General features: G+C 50.6%; 2 protein-coding genes across 2 annotated transcripts in view; one reads left to right on the forward strand and one right to left on the reverse strand.

Annotated features, from left to right (window-relative positions):
- The window catches only part of PHETA1 (PH domain containing endocytic trafficking adaptor 1), a 396,663-nt gene that overhangs the window by 10,609 nt on the left and 358,300 nt on the right, over positions 1–27,754 (forward strand). The window lies entirely within an intron of this gene.
- CUX2 (cut like homeobox 2) overlaps positions 6,387–27,754 on the reverse strand; it is a 123,542-nt gene continuing 102,174 nt past the window's right edge. Inside the window, exons 11-22 of the mRNA XM_059677106.1 lie at positions 26,059–26,250; positions 25,906–25,964; positions 25,353–25,401; positions 25,160–25,259; positions 23,401–24,081; positions 22,532–22,633; positions 18,506–19,296; positions 17,291–17,450; positions 15,463–15,732; positions 13,836–14,024; positions 12,293–12,566; positions 6,387–7,681 (exon numbers count right to left, since the gene is read on the reverse strand). Coding sequence (XP_059533089.1) covers positions 6,880–7,681; positions 12,293–12,566; positions 13,836–14,024; positions 15,463–15,732; positions 17,291–17,450; positions 18,506–19,296; positions 22,532–22,633; positions 23,401–24,081; positions 25,160–25,259; positions 25,353–25,401; positions 25,906–25,964; positions 26,059–26,250 — 3,669 coding nt within the window. The 3' untranslated portion in view covers positions 6,387–6,879. The remainder of the gene's footprint in view (positions 7,682–12,292; positions 12,567–13,835; positions 14,025–15,462; positions 15,733–17,290; positions 17,451–18,505; positions 19,297–22,531; positions 22,634–23,400; positions 24,082–25,159; positions 25,260–25,352; positions 25,402–25,905; positions 25,965–26,058; positions 26,251–27,754) is intronic.

Below are 27,754 nucleotides of genomic sequence, written 5' to 3' on the forward strand. Positions count from 1 at the left end.
CTTAAAACTGCAGATCCCTGGGCTTGCCTGACTCTAGGAATTCTGGGTCAGTAGGTCGGTTTGGGGCCCAGGAAGCTGCTTTTTGTGTTGGAAACAAGAGATTTTAGGACCACAAATTAAGAAATGCTCATGAAATCTTCAAAGAAACTTACCAGGCGTCTGAGATGCCCTCGAGGATCCCTGACTCCTGGTGTTCACGTACTAGTGTAGTCCCCTCCCACACTGCACGCAGGCCTGTGTGGCCTTGGGGGCACTGTGGAGGACACAGTGGGCTTCCAGTCCAGGTCACAGAGCACACTGCAGCCTCTGCCTTGCTCACTCTTCACTGCCATGTTTGGGGACACCCAAGCGGCCCCGTGGAGGGGCCCACTTGCAGGGGAGCAGAGATGCCCACCAACAGCCAGCCAGGGCGTGTGCCATCTTGGAGGCAAATCCTCCAGCCCTCGGCCTGGCCTCGGTCCTAGCTGACGGCTTAACCTCAAGAGCCAGAAACATCCAGCAAAGCCACTCCCAAATTCCTGACCCAGCGAGATCCTGAGAGATGGTGTTTTAAGGCACTGAGTTTCGGCAGTTATTTGTTATCAGCAATAGATGCCAAGTACAGGTAGATACTGTTATGATCAGATCCATTTTACAGATAAGGAAACTGAGTCTCATTGAAGGACTACAGATTACAAGATCGTGGAGTCAAACCCAGGAGGGCTGAGTTCAAAGCCAGTGCTTTTAATAACTATACCCTTGGAGGCTGAAGGTCACACAAAGCATTAAAGAGATCAATTGTTTAATCTCACTCGTTGTGGCAGATGGGGAAACCCACCAGAGTGAGGAGTCTCCTTAGCTGAAGACCCTTGGTACCCACTGCTCTTGGGTTTAGGCAGGGGGTGGTGGGGCGTCTCTGGCCTCCTGGGTGCCTGCAGAGGCAGCCCAGTTTCTGGAGTAACACACATCCTGTTCCTTGGCTAGGGAGCCTTTAGAATGACCTCTAGCTAGTTGCCCCAGTGGTTGTGAGCCAACGAGTTTTGCTTTTTCATTCACTCGAGTGATGGGGGCAGAGCTGCTGACACAATTAAAGTTGCTTAACTGGGAGGGAAAGGAGGACAGGGATGTGTGGAAGGTTCTAAGGAAAGTAACCTCACAGAAGGATCTGATCACAAATTCCTAACTAGGCAGGTCATGGTGGGTAGTCATGCCCTAGGCATGGCATGTAACTTGTAAAGGCTTATCTTTGCTTCAAGCAAGCCCTGTCCATTGTTTCTGCACACCTAGGTTAACACGTCTTTGAAATAGCAGACATATTAACTCTCAAGAGAGCATATAATCTAATCCTGCAATCCAATCCTTTCCTTTCTCCCACCTCCATGTACATTTCTTCCTTAATTTCAAATGCATAAAAGCTGCAAAACTTTTATTCTCCAAAGCATGTGAGATCTTGTTCCCTGGCATATATCGTCAGTGTGGCTCAAACTCATAAAAGTTCTCCACAGGTTTGCCCTGAGGGGGTGGCTCAGTTGGTTGGAGTGTTGTCCCAATTTGCCAAAGTTGCGGGTTCAGTCTCTGGTCTAGGCACATGGAGAAAGCAACTGGTGAGAATATGAGTGGGTGGAACAACAAATCTCTCTCTCTCTCTCTCTCTCTCTCTCTCTCTCTCTCTTCCCCTTTCTCTTTCTTTTGGAAATCAATAAAAATTTTAAGAAAAATTCTCTGCAAATTTGGATGTTTCTTATGTCGACAAATAAGAAGCCAGGACCACAGAGGCCTGAAGGTCAAGGCCTATGGGGGGAGTGGGCCCTGCTGCTCTCCTCTGGCCCACCGTCTCCCTAGGCAGATGAAACCTCCTAGCCTCTTAAAAGTACAAATCTGACCACAGCAACTTCCTGCCTCAAATCTTCACGCCTCCTCAGTGCCCTCAGGAAAAAGGGATCTGGCCCTTGACCTCCTTCCCTTTCCCCCCAACTCAAATTGCATCCTCCTTCACACTTCTTCCCCCTGTTCTGTGCCTGTCCCGCATGTCGCCCGCTATTCCTTCTGCCCTCCTTTCCCTTCTCCTCTAACGCCTACTGTCTTTCAGGTGTCAGGTGAGATGTCCCCTCCTCCAGGACGCCTTCCTGGACCCCATTACTCACGTTCTCATGGTCCCCAGTGTTTCTGAGCACATTGTAGGTGCTCCTGAAATACGTATCACCTAATGGATAGTTGCCAAATTGTCCCTAAATCAGCTCTCTGCTCTTTTCTGTCCCGGTGTAAACCTGCCTCCACCTGCAAGGGCTTTCCTATATTCTCATTCCTCTCCAGTCTCTCCACTCCCTGCTCACCCATGGTCCCTAGGTCAGAATTCCACATTTCGGTGTTTCTGCTATATTTCCCACATCAGATGGGCTGCAGCTGCAGACACAATGTCAACACCAAAGCCGATGGCCTAGGACAGTGATGGCGAACCTATGACACGCGTGTCAGAGGTGACACGTGAACTCATTTTTTGGTTGATTTTTCTTTGTTAAATGGCATTTAAATATATAAAATAAATATCAAAAATATAAATCTTTGTTTTACTATGGTTGCAAATATCAAAAAATTTCTATATGTGACATGGCACCAGTTACGTTAGGGTTTTTCTTTCTTTCTTTTTTTTTTTTTTTTATAATTTTTAAAGTTAGGGTTTTTCAAAATGCTGACACGCCGAGCTCAAAAGGTTCGCCATCACTGGCCTAGGAGCACCTATTTCCACAGGTTCTTAGGTGGCATGTGTGTTCAGATATACCCCCCCTCCTGCCCCACCTACACCATGGGGCCACATCCTGGGCATTTCTAACTTCTAACCTTCTCCAGAGCTATGAACCAAGGGTCCAAAGGGCCAGCCCCTGGCTTTACTTCATTTGAACTGTTTCAACCACCTTGTAAGAAAGGTGCCTTTACTATCATTTCCCCACTTCACAGCTTGGAAAACTGAGGCACAGAACAGTTTTGGCATTTGCCCAAGGTCACGTGGCTCCAAAAGACGGAGCTAGGGTTGAAACCAGGTGGTCTGGCTTTACACCCTGAACTCTTGACTCTCATACTTCTCCCCTCCAGCTCTGACTAAAGGCTGGGCCCGCCTGTACTGTCACCCTTAATGGCTAGCTTGGGACTTCCAGGGCCAATGGGGCCTCACCTCTAACTGTAGCTACCCTCCCCAGCTTGATGGGGTACTCAGACCTCCCAGGGGCTGTCCTGCTGGGTTTGGAACAATGAGTTATCCCCGTGGTCGGCAAACTGCGGCTCGTGAGCCACATGTGGCTCTTTGGCCCCTTGAGTGTGGCTCTTCCTAAGCCTTAGGAGTATCCTAATTAAGTTAATAACAATGTACCTACCAATATAGTTTAAGTTTAAAAAATTTGGCTCTCAAAAGAAATTTCAATCCTTGTACTGTTGATATTTGGCTCCGCTGACTAATGAGTTTGCCGACCACTGAGTTATCCTAACCAAAGGGGAGGTAATTAATCATTTAATTCCCACTGCAAGGATGTGCGGAAGAACTGGGGCAATCGGAAGGTTTCCAGACAGAGGAAAGCTGTGTCTTGGGATGCCATGAGGCCTTGGCTCATGGATGAGTAATGTTTCACGCTACTGTGGGGACTCCCTGACATTACTGGTTAGGAAAAAAAAACCTTCTGCAGCTTGATGCACAGAGACTCATCCTCATGGGTTGAAAGAACCCAATCCCCACTCCTGATAACACGGAGCCCTAACATTCCACACACTGTTCTATGTGTCTTACATGCATGATTATTCCTTATAACTGTCTGGAAACACATCCGGAAACACATCCTTATGAGCTGGCTGTTGCAACACTCCCATTTTGTAGTTGGGGAAACAGATCCTAATTATACAGCTGGGAAAGGGGCAATGCTGGTCTCAGGAGGCCAGGGGCACCTGCCACTCACACATTCCACTGAGGTGGGCACAGCCTATAGAATGGTTGGTTTCAGGGCCATGGCCGGTGGCGACTGATTTGGGGGCAGGGCATGATCTTGGCTCCTTGGTCCTAGGCCAGTGATAGCGAACCTTTTGAGCTCGGTGTGTCTGCATTTTGAAAAACCCTAACTTAACTCTGGTGCCGTGTCACATATAGAAATTTTTTGATCTTTGCAACCATAGTAAAACAAAGATTTATATTTTTGATATTTATTTTATATATTTAAATGCCATTAAACAAAGAAAAATCAACCAAAAAAATGAGTTCGCGTGTCACCTCTGACACGCGTGTCATAGGTTCGCCATCACTGTCCTAGGCCCTCGAGTCTAACCTGCTTCCACCCTGCTGAGTGGAAAAATGGATTCCAATTCTTTTATCTTCCTTTGCTTGAGCCCATAGCACAACTGCCCAACGAGATACCCACAGGACCCGGACAGGTAGCACAGGTGAGGCCTGAGGCAAATCATGGACATGTGTCCTGTCGAAAGGGAGTAGCCACTCAGCTGGCTGTTGTCACATTGGAAGGTTGGCCCGGTGTGGCCTGATCTTAATGGTTTTCCAGGGAGGCCGATAAAATCTAGATTTTTATATGACATTCCCCCATATTTTAATGGTGGTAAACTAATTAAAATGTTTTTAAAAAACACCATTTTGTAAAACACCACTGAGCGCCAGATCTGACCCCCAACTTGCACCCCCAACTCCAGAACAAAGCAAGCAGGACACCCAGACCTTATTATACAATTCTGTATTGAGCGACGCATTTACAGAACGTGTCCCTTTTTTAAAATTTTTAAACAAAGTTCATCAATTTCTCATAGAAACTGTTTTGTGGGTTTTTGTTTTGTTTTCACTGTGATAGGACATGACCCTGACAAAGCTGTTCACGGGTCCACTAGCTTTAAGTACAACAGGATTTCCGTGTTCAAAAGACTATACTAAGTGCTTAATCAAATCCCGTCACACAAAAGCCAGATTTCATTTTCTAAGGATTGTAGTCTGTGTATAGGCCTGAATTTCAATGGTGTGTGGGTTTCAACAGTAAAAAGTGGTGTGTTCCCCCATGGTGTCTTACTTGTGACAGGGCAGTGGTGACTAAAAGGAGCTGTTTTATTTGTTCCAGATTTGATGACTCTGAAAATTGGTCACTGTTTCCTATTGTCAAAATATAAAAATACCTTCATCTGGATAAAAATGTATACAGTGGAAAACTCTTCAATGCATAGCCTGGGTGTACGGAAAAGACTTTTCCTGAAGGGTTTGCGCTGTTCTTCATTGACTGGCGTGGAGACTGTAGCCTGGGCTGGGTGCATGAGAGTTCAGATATCTGGAACGGCCCTCAATTGTCCCTTTCTGGTCATCAGGTTTCACTGGCCTGGTTTCAAAATGCTTTCAGCATACTTGAAACCCCCGTCAGCCATCTCTCTCCCTGGCAATGGATAGGCACCAATTATGGCCACCTTTTCTTCATCATTCTGCATTTAGGTAGGGAGGTACCCAACTCAACCTTCCCACAGAGTTTGAAAAAAGATAAGAAATAAAATCAGGAGAGAGATTCAACAACCAATATTGTGGCTGTTCCATCCAGATTGGGGTCTCTCCCTCTAGAAACCATCAAGCTGCTGGAGGAATGGCTTCTGAATTGGAGGGTTGAGTCTTTGCTCCCCAAAAGGTCATGTGGTGGAAGGCAGGAGGGTGGATGTGGAAACTGGGCTACGGTGGTCATGCTGCAGCAAACTCAACCTTCTCGCTTGTTCTGCATCGACCTGGAGTTGCAGATGCTGCCCAGAAGTGGCACTGGGGTCCACTTGAGAGAAGGCGAGAAGGGGACCTGGGTCTCTGTGTGATGAATCTACTTTTTGGTGCCGAGAGCTGAGCTGGGTGCTTGTGGGGTGACCAACGCTGTTGTTTCCTTAAAACACAAAAGGGGAAGATGGCGGCCACCGTCTTGCTCTGGAAAAGTAGGGGGGAGACTTCCTGACTGTGGCCATGACTCAGGTTGGGGAATGGGGTCACCCTGGCTCAAGTGCCACCCTCCAATCACCTGCCTCCATAGGATCCGGAAACACATCCTGTCTACAACGGACGAGCTGGACATCCGACCTCTGCGGCCCAGAGGTTTCTGACTAGAGGGAGTGCAGGCAGTTCATTTTGTACCACGTTACATCTCAGATAGGACAGTCGGCCACAGCCCACATCTCGACAACATTTACAACGGCACAACATTCTGTGTTATCAAGGTTGCAAAACAGACCACCAGAATGAAACACGTCCTCAACAGCATCGAGGTTTTCGTTTAGAGTCTTTTGGACTTTCTCTTTCCAGCACGGTTTCTGGAAGGGCAGGAGCAGTGCGCTGTGTCTCATAGACAGACATGGGAAAAAACCGTGGTTCAAAGGTTATCTAAATTTTGGTCAGTCTTAATAGTGTTTTGTGATGGCTTTGAACAATTGTCTTCTTTTAATCTCATCTAGTGGCAAAAATGACACAACTTCAGTGTACACTTCGCAACAGTTGTGACAGCATCCTGATTTTATAACTCTCTATAATATCAAAACAGCATCGGCTGGGAATAAATTCCAAAGGATCCTTTATTAAAATATCTAAAAGAGGTCTATAAATATTTATTTATTTTTCTAAAAGAGTTTGGAGTTTCCAGGTGAAAATGTGGCGCCACTTTGCTTTGCCTCCTGCAGAGAGGCCAGAGTAGAGAAGAGGGTGCTCCCTGGGGCGGGCCTGCCAAAAAGAGGAGGCAGTGGCATCTGCCCCACCTGCTCGCTCACAACTTATAGAACTAGGATTACAACAAAAAAATGTAAGTGGCATAACACTGCTGTCCACATTTTGGTGGTTGAGTTCCTCCCTCCTGTACCCTGCCCTGTCTGGGAGAGAGAGTGAAGAGTGAGGATGGCCCCTTGCCCTTGCTTTCAGAACTCCCACTCCAAAGCCTCCTCCCGATTGGCAGCCCTCTCTAGCCGGTAGATGATGCTGTTCAGGTTGGCCATCTTCTCATGCCGCCGCTGCAAGTTGGGGTTCACCTTGGCACTGGGGTGCAAGGCCCCAGCCGTGTCGGCAGTGGGGCTGGCACTCGGCACTTTGGCAGGGGGGGCGCCGGGTGGGGATGGCGAGATGGGAGCTGAGGAGGAGGGGACAGGTGACACAGACATCATGAGGCCTGGTGAGGAGGCAGCCGAGGGTGAGTTCAGTGACACCTCCAGGCTGCAGCGCGAGGACTCCGAGGCCGACTTAAAACTTAGAGGGTCCAGGTGTAGCTGCTCTTCAGCCCTGCTCTCCTGGGGGGGCTGTAGTAAGGGGCAGTCTGGGGTAGGCCCACTTGGAAGAAGAGGTCCTGGGACCACTTCTGGGAGCCCATCACTACCCAAAGGGTCTGGATGCATCTCTTTGGGAGAACCGTGGCCTTTGTCCTGCTCCCCGGAGTCCTGGAGCTGGCTGCCCGCCTCTTCCTCAGCATTGTCCTCAGTCTGCTCCTGCTTGATCCTCACTGGGGCCCTGTCCTGGGCAGTCAGGGGAGTGATGCTCGCCTCAGGGCTCTCCTGGAGCTCAAGTTCCTTCACCGTAGGCTTCTGGTCCTCAGCCTCAGAGTCGGGGCTCTGTGGGGTGGGGTCTGAGTGGGAGTGGCCTGGTGGTAGGATGCCAGTACCGGCACTGGGGTCGAGATCTGGTTCATCTTGGGTCCCCTCCACCAACATCTCCCGGCGCATCCGGGACCTGGGGCAGAGATGACGGTGAGCGAGGAGATGGAGGGGGAACCGGCTAACCCTGAACTCACTCCACATGAAGGGCATTTTGACTCCACCCACTTCCCTGGGGGTTCAGTAGGAACTAAGATCCTTCACATGCAGCATCTTAGCAAGTCCTCCCCACAACTGTGCAAGGTGGGTGCTGTTACTATCCCTGCTTCACAGAGGACAAAACAAGGCCCAGAGATGTTGAGTGACTTGCCCAGTAAGTGGCAGGGCCAATACTTAAACTCAGGACTATATGATTCCAAAGACCATGATCTAGACCTGCACTATCCAGTATAGCAGCCACTGTGGCTCTTGAGCACTTGAAATGTAGCTAGTGAGAATTGGTATGTGATGGAAAGGCAAGCTTTTGTAAGCTTAATACCAAAGAAATGAAAAGTAAAAGAGCTCATTAATAAAGTTTTTATATTGATTAAAATGTTAAAATGGTTTATTTATTGGACTAAGTAAAATATACTACTACAATTAATTTTATCTGTTTTATTATTTGTAAATGTGGCTACTTGAAAATTTTAAATGACATATGTGGCTTGCATTATATTTCTATTGGACAGTGCTGTTCTAGAGCATTTCTCAAAGTCAAACCCAGATCTAGTTTGTAGCAACAAATCCCTGCCTCATTCCTGAAGGGACTCTTCGACATCAGCCCAGAAGGGGAAACTGAGGCAGAGAGAGTGACTTGTCCAGATCACCACAGAACAGAGGCAGAGCTGGCACTGGAGTCTGGGTACCCAGAATTCTAGTCCAGAACCCCTTTTTCTCTTCAATAGCCTCCCTGCTTTGTGAGGGAAACAGTCTCATACATCATGTTTTAGAGCATTGGAAGAGCCAGGCATGGGTCTAAGCCCATTAATTATTTTCTTAATGGCAAATGAGGTCCAGGGAGGTCAAATGACTCATCTAAGGTAATCAAACAAAAGGACTTCCTCAGCTTCTTCAATGCTGTAGCCTTCTGCCCATTTGTATTAATAATTAAGTACATTATTGATATGTAATGTAACAGCTGTAATTATTATAAACATAATAATAATGGCTGCTTATATGTACCGGGCACCAGGCCAACTCTTTTTGCAGATTCTCTCATTTATTTTTCATAATAACCTTGTGAGGGGGCCATTATCATTATCATTCCCTTCAATAAACGAGATGAGGCTCAGACAGGCACAAGGATAGCCACGATCAGAGTCAGAAAGTAGAACAGTTGGGCTTTGAACCTATAAGTCTCACTACACTCTCCTGCCTCCCTGGCTCCCTGCCCAGGTGGGGGACGGTGTCCCACTCCAGGATCCTGGGCTTAAGAGGGACTGTGAGGGATCATCTGGTTCACTTCCTGTCTCAGTCCCCAGTCCCTGCACAAAGGTGGCCTTGTCCACTTTACAGTGACTCTGCCATCTCCCTCAGTCCCTGCTAAAGGGAAAAGCTGCAGGGACCAGGGGCAGCCATCGTAGTTTCCAGTGAGGTAGGATTTGAGGGAGGTTTAGGATGGCTCAAAGTCTGCAGCTCCATCATGAGAACTTCCAAACTGCAGATCAAATATAAATATGAAGCTAAGAGTCATTTATACTATGGTATAAATTAGTCTTTGCAAGCCCCAACTCCCAAATGTATAACTGGGGCCATCCTGGTAATTTTTTCTCAGAACATCCTGTTGTTTGCCTTTCTCAGAGCTCACTGCAGTTTGTAATGATACATTAATATAAGTGCTTGTTTAATAGTGACCTTTCCTGGTGGTCTGTAGGAGATGCTAAGAGTAAGAACTTTGTCTTGTTCTCTTCAGTGCCTGGTACAGAGTAGGTGCTCGATAAACATTTATCAAATGAAATAATGTATTCTTCTATACCTACAACTTTTTGAGAGTGGTTATTTTGGGGAGTGCAATTCTCTTTGCTCTTTGGTGCAAATTCCTATTAATCCTTTCTTCTTCTTTTTTTAAAATATATTTTATTGATTTTTTACAGAGAGGAAGGGAGAGAGATATAGAGTTAGAAACATCGATCAGCTGCCTCCTGCACATCTCCTACTGGGGATGTGCTCGCAACTCAGGTACATGCCCTTGACCGGAATCAAACCTAGGACCTTTCAGTCCGCAGGCCGACGCTCTATCCACTGAGCCAAACTGGTTTCGGCTATTAATCCTTTCAAACCCAGCTCAAATGCCACCTCTTCTGTAAAGTCTTCACCAGGAGGCAGAATTCCTTTCCCCTCAGCCCCTATTCCTTCCTATTTCACAGCATTTATTAGGTTGTAGAAATTATCTGATTCATGATTTTGAATGTTGCTTTGATCACATTTCTCCAGACCTTGGCTTACTGTATACACTTGGCAGATATTTGTTGAATGAATATTTTGGATAATAATGGAGTGCTCAGCTCCCGTGGGGAATAAAAGGGGCGAGGATATCCCTATATCCCCCAGAGAGAGAAGGAGCATGTGCAGTTTTAAGAACCTATTTCGTTTGATGTTTGGCAGGGTGTGGGTCTGAGCCAGACAATAAGCAGTATTTCACAATGTTTACACCTCAAGTGGTTCATTTGATCCCTGATTCAGCATTATCTGTAAAACAGGGATGAGACTCAGAGAAGTTCAGTGACTTGCCCAAGAACACACAGCCAAGTGGGCCTTGAACTCAGGTCTGTGTGATGCCCATGCCTGGGCTGTAGATAGAGATTTCAAGTGTTCCTCCCTTCCAGCCTCCTCCTTCCTCTTATCCCTTGGGGATCAAGAGACCGTCTTTCTGCCCCTAGAACATGCAGACGGACTCTCCTCTCTGGTACCACATGGACACCAGAGACATTTCCTTGTCATGAAGCTTGGCAGGGGCGCCTCAGACATGGTCCCTTAGACTCGTACCAGATCCCTTAGGCTACAAGGAAGCACAACATGGTCCCTTAGAACCCATTAAGCCCTCTCCACAGGGCTCTCAACCAGCCTTATGAAGCCCCTCTGCCGTCTCCTCGAACCTGCCAGATCTGGTCAACACCCCGACAAAATCGCAGGAGGCCCAACCCATTGCAGGTCAGTGACTCCAACACGGGGGCCTTGTGAGTGGGAGGAGGCAGCCACTGGAAAGCCAGAGGATGCCAGAAGGCTTTCCTCTGGTCTCGGGAGTGGGAGAGGCCAAAACCCCTAGTCAGGGCTCCAACGTGAGGCTCAGTGGGAAGTTAGGTTCCTCAGGCCTGTGCCCCATTCCCTATCCCTCACACAGGCAGACACAGAGTAAGCTGGGAAGTCGTAATGAAGACAGTGACAATAGTAACATCAACATCCACTACATCCTATGTGCCAGGTATTTTATGTAAATACTAGGGGCCCGGTGCACGAAATTCGTGCACTGGGTGTGTGTGTGTGTGTGTGTGTGGGGGGGGGGGGGAGTGTCCCTCAGCCCAGCCTGCCCCCTCTCACATACTGGGAGCCCTCAGGCATTGACCCCCATCACCCTCCAATCGCAGGATCGGCCCCTTGCCCAGGCCTGACGCCTCTGACAGAGGTGTCAGGCTTGGACAGGGGACCCCTATCTCCCCCCGATCACTGGCTCTGGCCCCCGCCCAGGCCTGAGGCCTCTGGCCCAGGAATCATGCCTGGGCAGGGGACCCCCATCTCCCTCTGATCGCTTGCTCCACCCCCCGCCCAAGCCTGACGCCTCTGACCCAGGCTTCAGGCCTGGGCAAGGGGACCATCATATCCCCCCAATCCCTGGCTCCGCCCCCCGCCCAGGCCTGATGCCTCGGCCAGAGGAGTTGACCCTCATCACCCTCCGATCACCAATAACCGGATCGGCCCTTGACCAGGCCTGAGGCCTCCGGCAGAGGTGTCAGGCCTGGGCAGGGGACCCCCAGCTCCCCGAGGTTGCAGGCTCCACCCCTGCCCAGGCCTAATGCCTCTGGCTGAGGCATCCAGCCCAGGCAGCGGGGACCCGCAGCTGCAGCAGCCCCGCGATCGTGGGCTCCGCTTTAGGCCCAGGCAAGGGACCCCTAGCTCCTGGGACTGCCAGCTTCGACCGTGCCCAGCTCCCATCGCTGGCTCCACCCCTACTTCCTGCTATCACTGGCCAGGGCGGCAAAGGCTCCTAATTCTCCGATCATGGCTGGGGGGCTTCTTCCTGCTTTCCCTTTCGCCTCCCTGCATTGTGCCTACATATGCAAATTAACCGCCATCTTGTTGGCAGTTAACTGCCAATCTTAGTTGGCAGTTAATTTGCATATAACCCTGATTAGCCAATGAAAAGGGTAGCGTCGTACGCCAATTACCATTTTTCTCTTTTATTAGTGTAGATGTTAGCCCATTGAATCCTCAGGACAACTCTGTGAAGTAGATCCCATCATGGTCCCCATTTTACAGGTTAGAAGACTGAGGTTCAGGGAGATGAAATGACTTGCCCAGGGTCTCACAGCTAGAAATGGTGAAGCTGGGATTTACATCCAGGTTTATCTACAAATCTAAACACCCCTGCAATACAGACTCCTCATCTCCCAGAGGCCATCCATGCTGGGCTCCCTCCAGGCCCTGGGATGGGGAAGAGGGTCCTGCAGAGGCCCTGCCTATCCCCCGAGCGGGTCCTCCCTAGTCATCCCACCTGTAGTTGTGGAACCAGTTGATGACGGTGTTGGTCTTGAGGTTGAGCTGAAAGGAGAGGAGCTCGATGGTCTGCTGGGAGGGGTAGGGCTCCAGTTGGTAGGCCTTCCTCAGGGCCTCCTTCTCCTCGGGCGCCAGCACCACTCGGGGCTTCTTGATTTGCAGGAGGCTCAGGTCCTGGGGCTGCAGGCAGGGGCTGGGGCACTCGGAGTGGGTGGTTGGAGACTCACTGTCTGAACCGGTGCTGATGAGGCCGTACCTGCGCTTCAGGTAAGCTGGGTGGGCAGGGGAGAGAGGGAGGGCTGAGAGGGGCCTGACCCAAGGCTCATCAATACCCCCACCCCCATCCTCCAGGGGCAGCAGGGGCTGGGAACGCAGCAAATGCATCTCAACCTCAAATCCTCAAAATGTGTGTGTGTGTGGGGAGCCCACGTGAGAATGGAGGGTGTAAGGTATTAGGGTCTCATTAAATCCTCACAGCAGTGCCCTGAGGTAGATGCTACCAACTTAATTTCAGAAGAAGTAGAATGAGGCACAGAGAGGGGAAGTAACTTGCTACAAAGGTCACACAGCCAGCAAGTGGCAGGCCAAGTTCTCAGCTACAAAGCTATTTGTGCCAACAGCTGAGGCGTGGCCCTGGCCCACGTGTCCCTCACGGCCTGGCTTGACCCTGGACTCTCTCCTCACGAGCTGTCTTGGGTGCCTTGGGTGACAACTTTTTAGCTCCTGGTACCTCATCTCCCAACTGGACCCTGAGCTTTTTAATTTAAGTTCCAGGGATCCCTTATATACATCATGAGAGAGTGTGGATACACAGCAAGTGCTCAGTGACTTTTCATTTTCTCAGGGATAAAACAAAATATTGGACAATATAAGCATCTGCAATCTCCTTGCCCCACCCACTTCCCATCTCCACCCCAGAAGTCTTTTTTAAAAAAAAAAATTTTTTTTTTTTTTATTTTAGAGAAGAAAGGAGAGGGAGAGAGAGATAGAAACATCAATGATGAGAGAGAATCATGGATCGGCTGCCTCCTGCATGCCCCACAATGGGGATTGAGCCCGCAAACCGGGCATGTGCCCTAACCAGGAATTGAACTCTGACCTCCTGGTTGATAGGTCGGTGCTCAACCACTGAGCCATGCTGGCCGGACCACCACAGAAGTCTTGTTGGCTGGTTCAATTCTTGTGTTGTTTTGCAGTAATTGGCACAGGGGGATCTATCTACATATTATACGTTAGGAGCTGGTGCAGAGGACAGAGGATCAGAGAGGGGGTGTTTTGGGGAACATGCAGAGGGGTTCCCCAAAGACTTTGAAGTAGCTACAGGTGTGTGAAAGGAAACTGAGAGAGACAGGGACTGGAATTCTCATGGGAGAAGTATTAAATTATTTTCATTGCTTTCAATGACACTGTGGGATTCCTATTTCTTGCAGTCCTGCACCAGGCTGAGGCTGGACCACTGAGGCCCTGGGTTAGTTGGGTTACTACCAGATATGGTTCCAGTGGGAAAACCTGAGGCCACACCCAGAGGACCCAGTGCTCACCTTTCTTCTCCAGCTTCTTCATGTCCCTCAGCTTCTCCACGTTGTGGGGGTCATTGAGCCACAGCTGCATTCGCACAAAGGGCTCCCGCCCCTTCAGGCTGAGCTTGTGCCAGGGTTTGGGCCGGGACAGCAGGTCGGACACGGAGCCCTGCGTCAGGCCCAGGATGCTCTCCCCGAATAGCCGCTGCCCTGGGGACAGGGGCAGGGACAACTGTCACCCTGGCAGAGGTGCTCTCAGGAGAGATAAGAAATGGGAGAAGCAGAGGGGAGAACCCAGGATGTCTCCACTAACTCAGACACGGCAGGAACCTACACCCAGTGTGGATCTAGAGGGGACCTTTCAGCAAAATAGAAGACGGAGTTGGGGGGAGGGGAGGCACGGCGCGGACCAGACAGCTACCAACAAAACTGCTTTCACACTTTAGATTTTCTTCACTCCTAGGAGATGCCTGAAGTTGTCTGCACACTTCATATGTATAATTAATATGTTAGAGTAATCTGACAGATTCTAGCAAAACTTCCATGTGCACATCCTCCGACCGAACACTACCACTGGATCTACCCTCCAGCTGTACTTGCCCAAGGGCACCAAGATGCATCTGGACTAGTTTCAGAGGCAACAGGAAATTGGAAACAACCAAAATGTCCACCGGGTGGGTAAAAATGTAGGCCACCCGTGGCCTAAAACACTTTACAACAGTGAAAAAAAAAAAATGCAGGCGGCCTAATTATTCTAACATGGAAGGATGTCCACGATGTGAATTTTTTTTTTTTTAATTTAAATATATATTTTTTAATTGATTTCTCACAGAGAGGAAGGGAGAGAGATAGAGAGTTAGAAACATCGATGAGAGAGAAACATCGATCAGCTGCCTCCTGCACATCTCCCACTGGGGATATGCCCGCAACCCAGGCACATGCCCTTGACCGGAATCGAACCTGGGACCCTTCAGTCCGCAGGCCGACGCTCTATCCACTGAGCCAAACCGGTTTCGGCTCGATGTGAATTTTTAAAAAGCAAGCTGGTCCTGGCTGGTTTGCTCAGTGGTTAGAGTGTCAGCCTGTGGACTAAAGGGTCTTGGGTTTGACTCCTGGCCAATGGCATGTACCTCTGTTGCAGGTTCGATCCCTGGCCCCAATTGGGGTGTGAGAAGGAAGCAACCAATCAATATGTCTTTCTCACGATGTTTCTCTCCCCGCCCCCCCTCCCCTTCCATTCTCTCTAAAAAATCAATGGGAAAACACATGTCCTCAGGTGAGGACTAAAAAAATAAAAAAATTCTTTAAAAAGTAAGCTGTAGGGCAGTATGTGTATGTTGTATAATTGCATCTATATAGAAAAGAGAAAAGAAGAAACTAGTGACATATATTCTTGTGTGTGTTCAGCAAAGTATCAAAGATACATAAAAACTGGATTCTGATTGGGAGGCTTGGGAGTTGTTATTTATTTACTTTCAACTTCTCTTAATTCTCTAGGAACCCAGGTCAGAGTTAGATGCCTCCTAGAGGGTCTTGGGTGCTCTAGGACTGCTGGGTAGGCTGGACCCCAGTGCCCTGTGGTCTCACTCAAGAAGAGTGGGAGCTAACCGGGTGGGAGGCAGCATCCCCCAGTCCTACCACCCCTTACCTAGGTTATTGTCTGTGAGAACCTCCTTGACCCTCTTGGTGATGGAGTAGGTGTCCAGCTCGGGGGACATGGCCACAATCTCCTGGATGCCCCCTGTGGCCTGGCTGCCCGAGCACATCTTCCCACTCAGTGAGGAGCTGGAGCGTCCCTCTGGCTGCTGGTTCTCCTTGCTGTTCTCCAATACCAGGCTCAAGGGCTCCTGGGAGCTCTTCTCGGGTTCCGTGGGGCTAGGGGGTGGAGATGGTGAGGACCTGGGTTCGGTGGGACTGGCTGTGGGCCAGAGAGATGGAGAAGGTGGTTACTGCACAGTCACACACAGTTTAGACAGTCTTACTTGTTAGAGCCAAGAGTTGGCGACAATCCATTTTGTAACCACCACAGGAATATCTCAGGCAGGGACAGTCCTGGATGGGAAAGCTAGCAGATGAAAGTTTACATAGTCGCAAAGTATCTCCCCACAAAATACTTATTAGTTACAAAGAGATACCTGGCAGATACCACCTCAACCAAGTGATCAAAGGAAACACCACCAATCATGGGTCAAATCAACAACGGGCGCCTCCTGACATGATGCGAAGCGAGCACACAGCATTGCTTCGGTGATATTCTTGTTGGAAGTGTGCGGCCTGAATCTGATCACAAGAAGCTTCAGACAAAGCCGAATGGAGACAGTCTCTAGAATAACTGGCTTCACTATAATTTCTTGCTCGTGCTAGATGTCTCCCTTACCAGATAACAACAATGATGAGGACAATAATCAACAAAACTTCCTTTTACTGAGCACTTACCACATGCCCAGTGTAGTGCTACGTGTTTTACGCCCATGATCTCAAGTCACCAAAAACATGCCTAGGAGACAGGTGAGGAAACTAAGGCTCAGAGAGATTAAAAAAATATGTGCCCCAGGTCACATAGTGACTAGTAGCAATATCAGGACTAGAGCTCAGGTTTCCTCTCACCCACCGATTAGGATTTTCTGGAAGACAGGAGGTGGTGGTTCGTCTTGTGAATAAATTTTGGCTGGGACCCCTGATTACCCTGAAGGTGCAGAGGAAAGCCTTAAAGTTCTGAGTAGTGCACCACAACCCCATGTGGCAGGCAGCCCCTGTCTGGGGTCTTGAGGACTCTATGGTCCCACCTGCCCCCAAATTGGCTGATCCTGGACATCTAGGCGACATCTGTGTGATGCTGGAACTGACATGGACATGTCCTCTGATGACTGTCACCAGCAGGAACACAAAGTTGGTGGAGAAGGGCCAGCCTGGGAAAACAAGAGGCTGTTTCAAGTATCCATCCATTGCTGGCAGGCGGGGGAAGGGGGCTGGGCTCAGCTGGAGTCTCCCCTTTACCCCTTCTTTCCATTCTTAGGCTCCATGACTTTAGGCAACTCTCTGAGCCTCAGTTTCCTTACCGAGGCAAAGTCCAAACTCCACCTGCCTGTCTCATGACAGCTGCTCAAGGCCCTGTGCTAAGGATTCTGAGGCTGCATGCTGGATCCTTGGGAAAAAAAGACATCAAACGGCGATTCTAATGGGATCAGAGGGTGGGGCTCACATGTAAACTATTTTCTACACTTGCTTGGGCACCACCTGGAGGTTTAAAACCAGCGATAGATGCATCCCTCTGATTGAAGGAAGCAAGGGGAGCAGGGACACCAGCAGGGACACACTGCAGTCTTCCAGGGCAGCAATAATGGTGGCCAGGGCAGTGGGGCCAGAGAGAGAGGCAGTAAAGCAGATGCATGTGCCATAACAGAATGGAAGAGTGAGGGCCCTCCACAGTTTGGGGGGCTGGTAACACCCCTCAAAAGAGCCCCATGGGCACTCACCTTGTGAGGTGCTGGGCTGCTGGCCAATGGTCTGCCCAAGCTGGTCCGAGAGCCACAGCTGCATGCGGATGAAGGGCTCCCGCCCCTTCTGCGTCAGCTTGCTCCATGGCTTCGGCCGGGACAGCATGTCGCTCACACTGCCCTGTGACAGACCCAGCACCTGGGGACCGGTGGTGCAGAAAGGGTGGGTCAGCAGGCCCCTGGAACACAGGCCATCGCCTTCCCTCTCCCCTAAGACTCTTAGGGATCACTGGTCACTCTGTTGCCTGAGAGGCCAGGGCTATATTCATTTGTTCTTCATTTCCCAGGTGTGTGCCTGTGTAGTACCCTCACCTGTAGTGCCCTTCCAATTTTCCTACATGTAAAACTCTACCTAGCTGTTAAGACCCCCTTAAGTGCCCCCTCCTCCAGGAAGCCTTCCTGTGTCTCCCACTTAGGTTACTCACTTCTCCCTCCTTGACTTGTTTGTTTGCCTGCTCCTCTGCTATGGGCAGAGGTGATGTTAAAAAAACGACTTAACCACTGGTACTGCGGGGGCACCAACCAATCAGGAGGCCCCTTTAGTGGCTGGACCAATGGAGGGATGGAAGGTCCTGCAGGAGGGGAGCTAAATAGTTATTCCTAGCCAGGTGGAGGTGTTTTACTGCTTTAACAACCACAGAACTGAATGCCAGCCTTTCCCACGACCCTTTCCCACAGAACCCAGGGACAGCTAGATACAGAAGAACTAGAGGCCCGGTGCATGAAATTTTGGCACTGGGCAGGGGGTCGTCCCTCAGCCCAGTCTGCAGTCTCTCACAGCCCAGCCTCTCGCAGTTGGACATTCTTAGCGCTGCGCAGAGGTAAGAGAGGCTCCCACCTCCACCGCTACGCTCACCAGCCATGAACCTGGATTCTGGCTGAGCGGCGCTCCTCCTGTGGGAGTGCACTGCCCACCAGGGGGCAGCTCCTGCATTGAGTGTCTGACCCCTGGAGGTCAGTGTGCATCATAGTGACCGGTCGTTCTGCTGTTTGGTCAATTTGCATATTGGCCTCTTATTATATAGGTTGAGCTTTTGGGGTCACAAGAACCTGGGTTCAAATCATGCTTTTGTCCTGTTCTTGCTTCTTTTCAGACCATGGGCACTTGGGGCTGTGTCATCAGGTCGTTCTCTTTCCCTGGGTCCCATGGCCCTGAGCCTCCTGCCCTACCTGCTCCCCTGCCCCTGTCTTCACCTTCTCCCCAAAGATCCTCTGGCAGATTCCGTTCTTGGCTAGCTTCTCCTTGACCTGGCGCGTCAGTTCCAGTGTGTCCACCTCACGGTACATGTAGAGCTCGTACTGCTCTGGGGTCAGGGGCGGCACGGTGGGCTTCAGTGTGCGGGGCACGTATGTTGGGTAGTAGGCTAGCCGCCCGCTGCTGCCTGACTCAGAGATGCCCCCCTCGGCCTTGAGCTCGCCCAACTTTGGGGGTTCGTCCTCACCCCCAGCCGCTTCATCCTCAGGGATTGTGGGAGCCTCATCCCCACGGGGCCAGGCCCGTCCATTGGGTTGGCCAGAGTAGCTGGAGGAGGAGGAGGAGAGTGAGGGTGAGACAGAGGTGTAGGGGTGGCTGAGCAGGCCGCGGTCTGAGGCCCAGTGCTGATCAAAGTAGCCAGCATCACCGATCTCTGACTTGACCTTCCGGATGATGCTCTGCACAAAGGCAGCGGGAGACAGGACAGTGAGGGATGTCTGTGTGGCACTGCTGCTGGTCCCCCCGCTGCCACTGCTACCACTGCTGTCCTCCTGCTTGACGTAGGTTGGAGCCCCATTCTGGCTCACAGCTGCCAGTGAGGGCCGCTCTGGGGGAGAAGGAGGTACTGAGCGGCCCCGGGGTCCTGCCTCCATCTCCAGTAGGGCCTGCTGCTGTGCTTGCATCTCCCGGCGTGCCTGTTCCAGAATGTTCTTGATGGCATCTTCTGAGGTGCTGGCAGAGGCTGTGCCATTAGTGATGGTCAATGGGGCTGTCAAGTTCTTGGGCTCACCTGTGGGTGGATGACAGGGTGGCCAGAGGCCAGTCGTCAGGACATGGCACAAAGGGCAACAAAGATGGTTACAGCATTGGTATTTATACCAGCAAAATGTTGGAGGTAATTTCTGTGTCCACCATTTGGGGATTGATGAAGTAAATTATGGTCCAACTGTTTGGTAGACTATTGGGCAGCCATTAAAAATCAGGTAGACAGTGAGATTTTAGCACATATGAAGAAAGTATTTATGTGGATAATGTGATATAAAAAAAGACTTGTCTTTTACATATGCTATGATCCATCTACACAAATGTTCAAAGACAAGAAAAATACTATAGCACATAAAAGAAGCTGCTTCATTTGTTCTAACTGGAAAATAATGGCATGAACCCAAATACTCATGGAGGAGAGGATGGATAATAGTGGCATGGCCACACAACAGAATACTATACAGCAATGAAAAAGGAAGTCACTGTGCAAAACCACACATGAATCTTAACATAATTTTGAGCAAAAACAGCAAGTCCCAGAAGGTGATACACATTATAATTCACTTTCTATAAAGCTGCAAAACAAGCAAAATAAATAATATATTATTTGGTAAAAAATCTTTTTAATAAATAGTAAACAAAAGGAACAATAGAACAGTGCTTCCTCAGCCCTCTAAGTGGTTTTTCCTGCTCTGGGTCTCCCCACCCCTGGACCAAGCCAGATCAACACTGCCCCTTCTCTATTATCTTGTTGTCCAGTCTCCACCCCAGTGGATCCCACAGTCCCATTAAAAATAATTTATGTTGCTTTTTTGATTAAAAGGTAATACAGCAATGGAATATTATTCAGCCATAAAAAGGAATGAAGCAGAGATACTTGCTACAACATGGATAAACCTCAAAAACATGCTGAGTTAAAAGCTGCCAGACACAAAAGGCCACACATTGTATACTTTCCATTCATACATAGGTAGAGCCATAGAGACTTCCCTGTTCCCCAACTGCTGGATACTTAGGTGTTTCTAGTTTGTCATTGTTGTGACAATGATAAAAGAAAAGCTTGTATATAAATCTTTGTGCCCAATCTGGGTGGGGCATTGTAGGTTCCTCGCAGGGTAAACCTCCTTCCACTCCCTCTCAGGGACCAGGCCAAGGAGAGGACCCTTGGGAAACTCATGGCTCCCAGCAGCAAGCAGAAGCTTGGAAATCAGGTCACTTACTCTGAGTCACCACCAGAGGGCAGAAGACACTGAAAGAGAGTGGGAGTGCTGAAACCTGTTCTAAGTCAGCAACTGTCTTATAACCGGGTGCTTGCTGCACGGAAGCAACTGTGTTCCTAGCTGCAAGAAGCCCCAGACCAGTGGGAGGGACAGCCACATTAGCAGAGTCATAAGCAAAGACAACAATAGAGACATAATGACAATATTAACGGTAACAATGGCTAACCTTTCAGAGGCACCTTCTACATGCCAAGTCCTAGGTTGAGTGCTTGCCAGGATTGATCTAATTTGATCCTCACACAACCTTAAGGAGTATTAACACTACCCTCATTTTAAAAATGAGAAAATGCAGGCACAGAGAGGCTAAGTAAACTTGCCCAGGGTCACACAGCTAATAAACAGCAGGGGCAGAATTTGCAGCAAGACAAATCTGGCTCCATTGCACCAAGCATATATATATAATTTGGGGGATCCAAGGAAGAGCAGTATACATGCATCTGTGCAGTGGTGGGAGGCTTCCTGGAGGAGTTGACTTCTGAGTAAAGTCATAAAGTATGAGAAGTTGGCCGGTGAAAGGTGTCTGGGATGAGAACTACGGGGATGAGAATGAGCGTGATTATAAATAATTCATGTGAGAGGTGTGGAGGGATCGGGAGGAGTCTGATGACTACAGGCCTTGTTGAGGAGTTGGGATTTTATCCTGAGGGCAATGGGGAGCCATGGAAGGATTTTGAGTAGTAACATCATGACCACGTGTGCTCTAGAAAGATCCCTCTGCTATCTGGGTGGAGTGCGGCCTAGAATGTCATTGGCAAGACCAGTGAAGTGACTACAGCAGCAGTCCCAGAAAGTGATGACGGTGGCTCACTAGGCTGGGGGCAACTGGGGTGGGGGATGGACAAGCTTGAAGAAAACACTTAAGAGGGTGAGCTACACCGTGGATGGGGTGGCTGACTGGCTGCCAGGGGTGAGGATAGTCCCTCACCTCACCCTGGGTTTCTACCACTGAGACAGGTTCCCAGCCCTGAGTGGGTGACTTTGAAGAGGGAGTGAGGGGTAGGGGAAGACAGTGAGTTCCGTTTCAGACATGCTGAGTTTGAGATGCCAGTGGGGATCCTGGTGGACATGTCCAGCAGTTGGCTTGTAGCTCTGAAGCTCTTGAGAGGTGGCCCCCCAGCATATCCATGGCCCTTCCCTGGGGCTGGTGAATATGTAAAGGGGACTTTACAGATGTGATGAAAGTTAAGGATCATGATACTGGGAGATTATCCTGAATTACCTGGGTGGGCCCTACATGATCCCAAGGATGCCTACGTGCTGGACTTGACCGTGGAGGAAGGGGCCATGAGGCAAGGAAGTTGCCAGCCTCAAGAAGCTTGAAAGGCGAGGGAACAGATTCTCCACTAAAGCCTCCGGAAGGAACGTATCCCTGCCGACTCATTGACTAGCTCAGGGAGGCTAATCTTCTGCCCCACCCACCCCACCCATGAGATAATAAATTTGTATTGTTTTTGGCCACTGAGTTTGTGGCTAACAGCAGCACGAGGAGATGAGTCTGGTGCCCCATGGGAAGGTGTGGATGGCGTGGTCACAGAAGCAGGAGGAAGCCAGACAAGTGTCTCCATCGGATATAGAAGGTACAGGTGCAAGGGTGAGACTAACAGTTGGGGTGAGGCTCAGGCCTCAGTGTGTTTGACAGCTCAGAACTGTGTGATGAAGGAGACATTCCGAGTTGTGCTGTCCCATATGGCTGCCACTAGTCACCTATGCAATGGGGCCAGTGTGACTCAAGAAGTTGTAATTTTATTTAATTTTAATTTTAATGAATATAGATGTGTGTGCCTAGTGGCTCCATATTGGATAGCATGGATTCGGCACTTTCCAGGCCTAGACGTTGCCTGGCTGCAGACTGAAAGAGGCAAAGGGGTTCTGACCTGTTTGGAATCCCCTCTGGACGGATGGCAGGGATGAGGGGGCCAAGACTCTGCCTGCTGCTCAGAGCAGCCCCCGGAGGCTCAGGCCTTTGCCTGCCACACTCACCCCCTTTCTGTGACTCGATCTCCTTCTTGGCCTGCTCCAGGATGCTCTTGATGGCGTCGTCAGAGCCTGTCTCTGGTGTGCGGATTCTTGGGGTGATACTGCCTGGGAGAGGCAAGGAGGCATTTGTCATGGGGACCTGCATGTTGGGGGTCAGTCCCTGGAGCTGGGAAAGGTGAATGGCTGGGCCCCTCCTCCCAGGGCCAGGGCAAAGGCCAGGAGAGCACAGGCCAGACCATGAGTATGTGCAGTAGGACCACTGCTGAGCTAGTCTACGTGACACACTGTGGACCTTCAAGTGACTTGAAATAATAATAGCAAAACAACAATGATCAGCCACCACCACAGCTAAAAGTTCTCACGCAGTTACTATGTGCTTTATACTCATTTCACCCCGTGAAGGCTAGTGGATGGGAAGCTGAGGCACAGAAAGCAAGTGAGCTGCCTGAGGCCACCCCATGGGTGAAGGGCAGAGCTGAGACTCAAACTCAGGTGTTTGTGAGGTCAGAGCTTGGGCCCTTCTGATGGAGTAGCCTAAAGTTAAGCCTGGCAAGGTTAGTGATCACCCAGGCCATGTAATGGATGAGTAAACTGAGGCTTCAAGGTGCTTAGGAAGTAGCTGTCAGAACAGCCCCTGAGACCCAGCCTTTCGCACCATTATTGAACTGTCCCATGAGGGCCAGTTGGGGAGAGGGCCAGTTGGGCACAGGCCTCAGGAAGGAGGGAGAGAGGATGCATTTCCTTATTTTACAGAGGAGGACAGTAAGGCACAGAAAGGGAAAGTCACTTGCTACAGGTCACACAGCTGGAGGCGGCTGAGCCTGGCTCTGAATCCAGAACCCGTGTTCTCAGACCCTGCGGCCAGCACTCACCTCGCTGCCGCACCTGGATGGTCCTTAGAGCCAGCACATTCTGCTCGTCCGACAGGAACTGCTTCATCTTAATGAAAGGCTCCTTGCCCTTCACCGTGAGCTTGCGCCAGGGCTTGGGCCGGGCCAGGATCTCACTGACCGAGCCTTGTGACAGCCCCAGCACGTAGTGGCCGAACACCCGCTGCCCAATGTTGTGCTTGAGCAGCTGCTCCTTCACTTGGAACGCAATCTCCGCCGTGTCCAGCTGCTCCTCCTCTGCTCCGGCACCTGCCCCAGCCGTGCTGGCCCCGCCACCATCAGCCGGCTCCAGGCCCCCAGGCGGCTCAGGGCCAGGGGCTGGGGTGGCAGGGGCCGTGGGGGGCTTGGCGCTGTAGAAGGTGGGGGGAAACACCAGCAGGCTGCCTGCCTCTCCCTTGAAGGCGGCCGGGGGCATCATGTGCTTAGACAGCAGCACGTCCCCTGCCAGTCTCTCCCCTGAGGCCAGGCTGGGGAAAGGGGACAGTGAGAAAGTTCGAGGGCCATCAGGGCCCAGGCTAGGGCCCAGCAGGGGCTGCCCGGGGCCTGGGGACAGGGGGTCTTCCGGCCCTGGTGGTGGCGGTGGTGGGAGCTGTGAAGGAGATGGGTAGGGCTGCTCTGTGCCCAGAGAGTCCTTGATGGAGTCATCCTCCGAAGGGTCCTCCTCTAGAGAGAGACAGACAGAAGGAAAGAGGAGAGACAGACAAGAGAGTAAGACAGGGAGAGAAATAATGAGAGACATACACAGAGAAAGAGACACAAGAGAGATAGAAAAAAGAGAGACAGAGAGAAATTACATGAGAGAAATCATGCATATGAGAGACAGACAGACACAGAGGGAGACAGGCAGAGACAGAGTGAAAGACAGATGGACAGAGAAAGAAGGAGACAAAGACAGAGAGAAACATACATAGAGACAGAAATTCAGAGGCAGGGGAGAGAGGAAGTGGGGAGAAGAGGGGATGGGGTAGAAGAGGGAAGGAGAGAAGTGCTATAGGCATCCAGTGTTGACACTGCTCTTTCTGCCAGCAACCTCTCCCCCATTCTCAAATCCCCATCCTTCAAGGCCTGGTCCAACTGCCTGCTCTGGGGAGCCCTCCCTCCTGCCATGAAGAACATTAACTGAGCACTTGTTATAGGCCCAGCACCGCCCCTGCGGTGGGGAGTTTGGATTAATCCCATCCTGCAGGAGTACCTACTTCCCAGGCACCCACCTCACCCATGAAGTAGGCCCCGTCACTGCCCCCATTTTTTAGGTTAGGAAATGGAGGCACAGAGTTTTGGCTGGGCCGCACTGTTTAAAGGTCCTGGAGTCGCTGTGTAGGAGAAGGGGCAAGTGGCTGAGCAGGTGATTTGGGAGAGGGCAATGCCTGCTGAGGGCAATGCCTGCTGGGGGGTGCAATGTGAATGCCCGCCTTGTCCCGTGACCTCATCCTACTGCTCATGAAGGCTCGGGGCTGCGTGGAGCCTCTGGTGACCTTAGGAGGCTTGAGTGAGCTGTATGTCCTTGAGTATGTGTGTGAATGTGTGTGGACATCCTGTGGGACAGCTGCCAACTGGCTTAGACATGGACGGTGCCCAGCTCAGTGCCAGGCACACAGCAGGTGCTCAATCACCCTGCACCCCTTTTCTCCATCACTCTCCTGCCTCAGTGGAAGGCAGTGGTCTGTGGGCATGGAGAAGGCCAGGGACCCATCACAGCCCCAACCCTGTCCCTTAGCCCCGAGAACATCCCTTCTCCTACCAGGGCTGGCCAAGAGACCTGGCTTTTCCAGCAGAAACTTCTGAGCAGGGAAGAACGCCTCCTTGGCCATGAGCAGCGAGTCCTCGGGCTTGGCCAGGCTCTGAGGAGATAAGAGGCCGGGCTGGGAAGGCGTGGTTGGTGGAAGGCTCTCACGGGCAGCCTGTCCCATGGGAAGAGTGGCGGGGACACTCACCTGGGGGAGGCTGCAGGTGCTGGAGGCCAGCTTCATGGCTTTCAGGATGCTGCCGGAGAAAGTGAAGAGTGTGAAGCAGCCGTGCTTCCCTGGCTTGGGGAGAGGCCTTGGGAGAGGCACTTCCACTGGCTTATCTTCGCTGACAGAACAACTGCCCTTACCCCCCTGGACCCGTGCAACGCTGGCCTTATGGTAACAAGGCTTTAAGTAGGGGGCTTGTGAACTGGTTCCAATGTTACCAGGAGGGGTGCTGTGCTAACCGACTCTCACACCGGCCCACTTGAGCTTATCTGATCAATGCATCATCCCCGTCTCCCCCCAGGCACACCACCACCAACACGGCTGCCTTGCATGTTCTCTGACAGGCAGCTCTTAATGGCAAAGGACTGTGCACGACACCAAAAGTGCCAGTGGAGAGGAGACAAGGGCCTCACAAAGTGGAGTGTGGTGGGAGGGAGGAAGGTAACGGATTCTGACAAGGGCCCTGGCCATCTGCTCAGGTGGCCCAGCCAGGGAAGAGGACTGGGGTCTATGGAGCCCCACTACACAGTACCTCAGCTCTGTTTTAATTTCTTCATAGTCAGACTGTGCCTGGAGCTTCTCTTCCAGCTTCTAGAGGAGCAAACAAAGACAATGAGGCTGGGCTGTCCTGTCTGGGAATGTCCCACCCATCTCCCATCTGCCCACCTGCTCCCCAAAGACCTACCTCGATGGCCTCGGACTTGGCTGTGAGCTGCCGTTCCAGGTCGGCAATCTGGTTGGCGGAGGCTTCCTCCAGCTCCTGCAGAGAGTTCTGGAGGTGCTGCACATCCTTCAGCAGCCGCAGGATCTCCCGATCCTTGGAGGCCAGGGCAGCCTCGAGCCGCGGGCCCGAGCACAGTGTGAAGTTCACCTTATCCTGTGGACAAAGGGGGTTTTTGAGGGGCTGCAGGGCTGGCCTCCCCAGCCGAGTCCCAAACAAAATGGGAGATCCATCTGTGGTATGGTCTTAGTGCTGAGCCCCCAGAGCAGTCAGCCCATTTGACAGGCCTATGGCTTTTCTCTTTCCGTCTCCGAGCCTTGTCCAGGCTGGACCTACCAGCCTGGATGCCTTTCCCTCTATTCTTGAAACTAAACAGGTGGGAGGGGAAGTGAGCAGGAAAGGTTTTCTGGAGGAAGATGTGTCTAAACCGTGATGAAGTTCAAGAACACGTTAGAGATTTGGAAGATTGCTTGGCAGCATCCACTGAAGGGGAACATATGTGCTTCCACTCATTGGCATATATGCAGGAGAAACGCAGGCCCCTCTGCACCAGACACGAACACCAGGACACATGTTTACAGCAGCCCTCTCGGTAATAGCCCTGAACTGGAAACCCTCCAAAAGCCTACCAACAAGAGAATGTGGATAGACTACGGAATATTCCACAATGGAATACTATACAGGAATGAAAAAGAATAATCTACAACTACTCCAACAACCCTCTCTGATATAATATGGAGTGAAGAAACCAGACACCAAGGTGTATGTGTTATTCAATTAAGATCAGAAACAAACACAATTTCTGGGGGGCTGGGAATGTTCTTCTTGATCTAGATGCTGGTTATGGGGTGTGTTCATTCTGAAAAATTCAATGTGCTGTACACTTATGATATGCACATTTTCCCTTATGTATATTACTAGAGACCTAGTGCACAAAATTTGTGCTCTGGAAGGGGAAGGAGTAGTTCCCTCAGCCTGTGCCCTCACGCAGTCCAGGACCCCTTGAGGAATGTCCGCCTGCCGGGAGTCAGACATCCCTCTCGCAGTCCGGGGCTCTCACAGTCCGGGACCCCTCGCTCCTTACTGCCCACCTGCAGCGGAGGCAGGAGAGGCTCCCACCAGTGCTGCTGTGCTTGCCAGCCATGAGCTCGGCTTCTGGCTGAGCACACTGACCACCAGGGGGCAGCTCCTACGTTGAGCGTCTGCCCCCTGGTGGTCAATGCACATCATAGTGACCAGTTGTTCTGCCATTTGGTCGATTTGCATATTAGGGTTTTATTATATAGGATACTTAAATAAAACATTTGCTAAAACCATGATTCAGCAAAAAATCAAAATCATGACTCAGTAGAGTCAATACCATGATTCAGCAAAAATAACAAGCATGGCTCAGCAAAAAGGAAAACCATGACCCAACAAATACCTGCTAGCATGACTCAGCAAAAATTCACTAGCATGACTCAGTAAAAAAAATCCAGTACCATAACTCAGCAAAAATCTCCAGCACAACTCCACAAATACCGCCAGCATGGCTTGGCAACAATCCACCAGCATGACTGAGCAAAAAAACTCCCAACATGTAAAAACAGCATGACTCAGCCAAACTAGCTATTATGACTCAGCAAAAGGTTAATAGGGTCAGGATCAGGGGTGACAGCTA

This window comes from Myotis daubentonii, chromosome 19, assembly GCF_963259705.1.
Source record: "Myotis daubentonii chromosome 19, mMyoDau2.1, whole genome shotgun sequence".
In the NCBI taxonomy this organism is placed as follows: Eukaryota; Metazoa; Chordata; class Mammalia; order Chiroptera; family Vespertilionidae; genus Myotis; species Myotis daubentonii.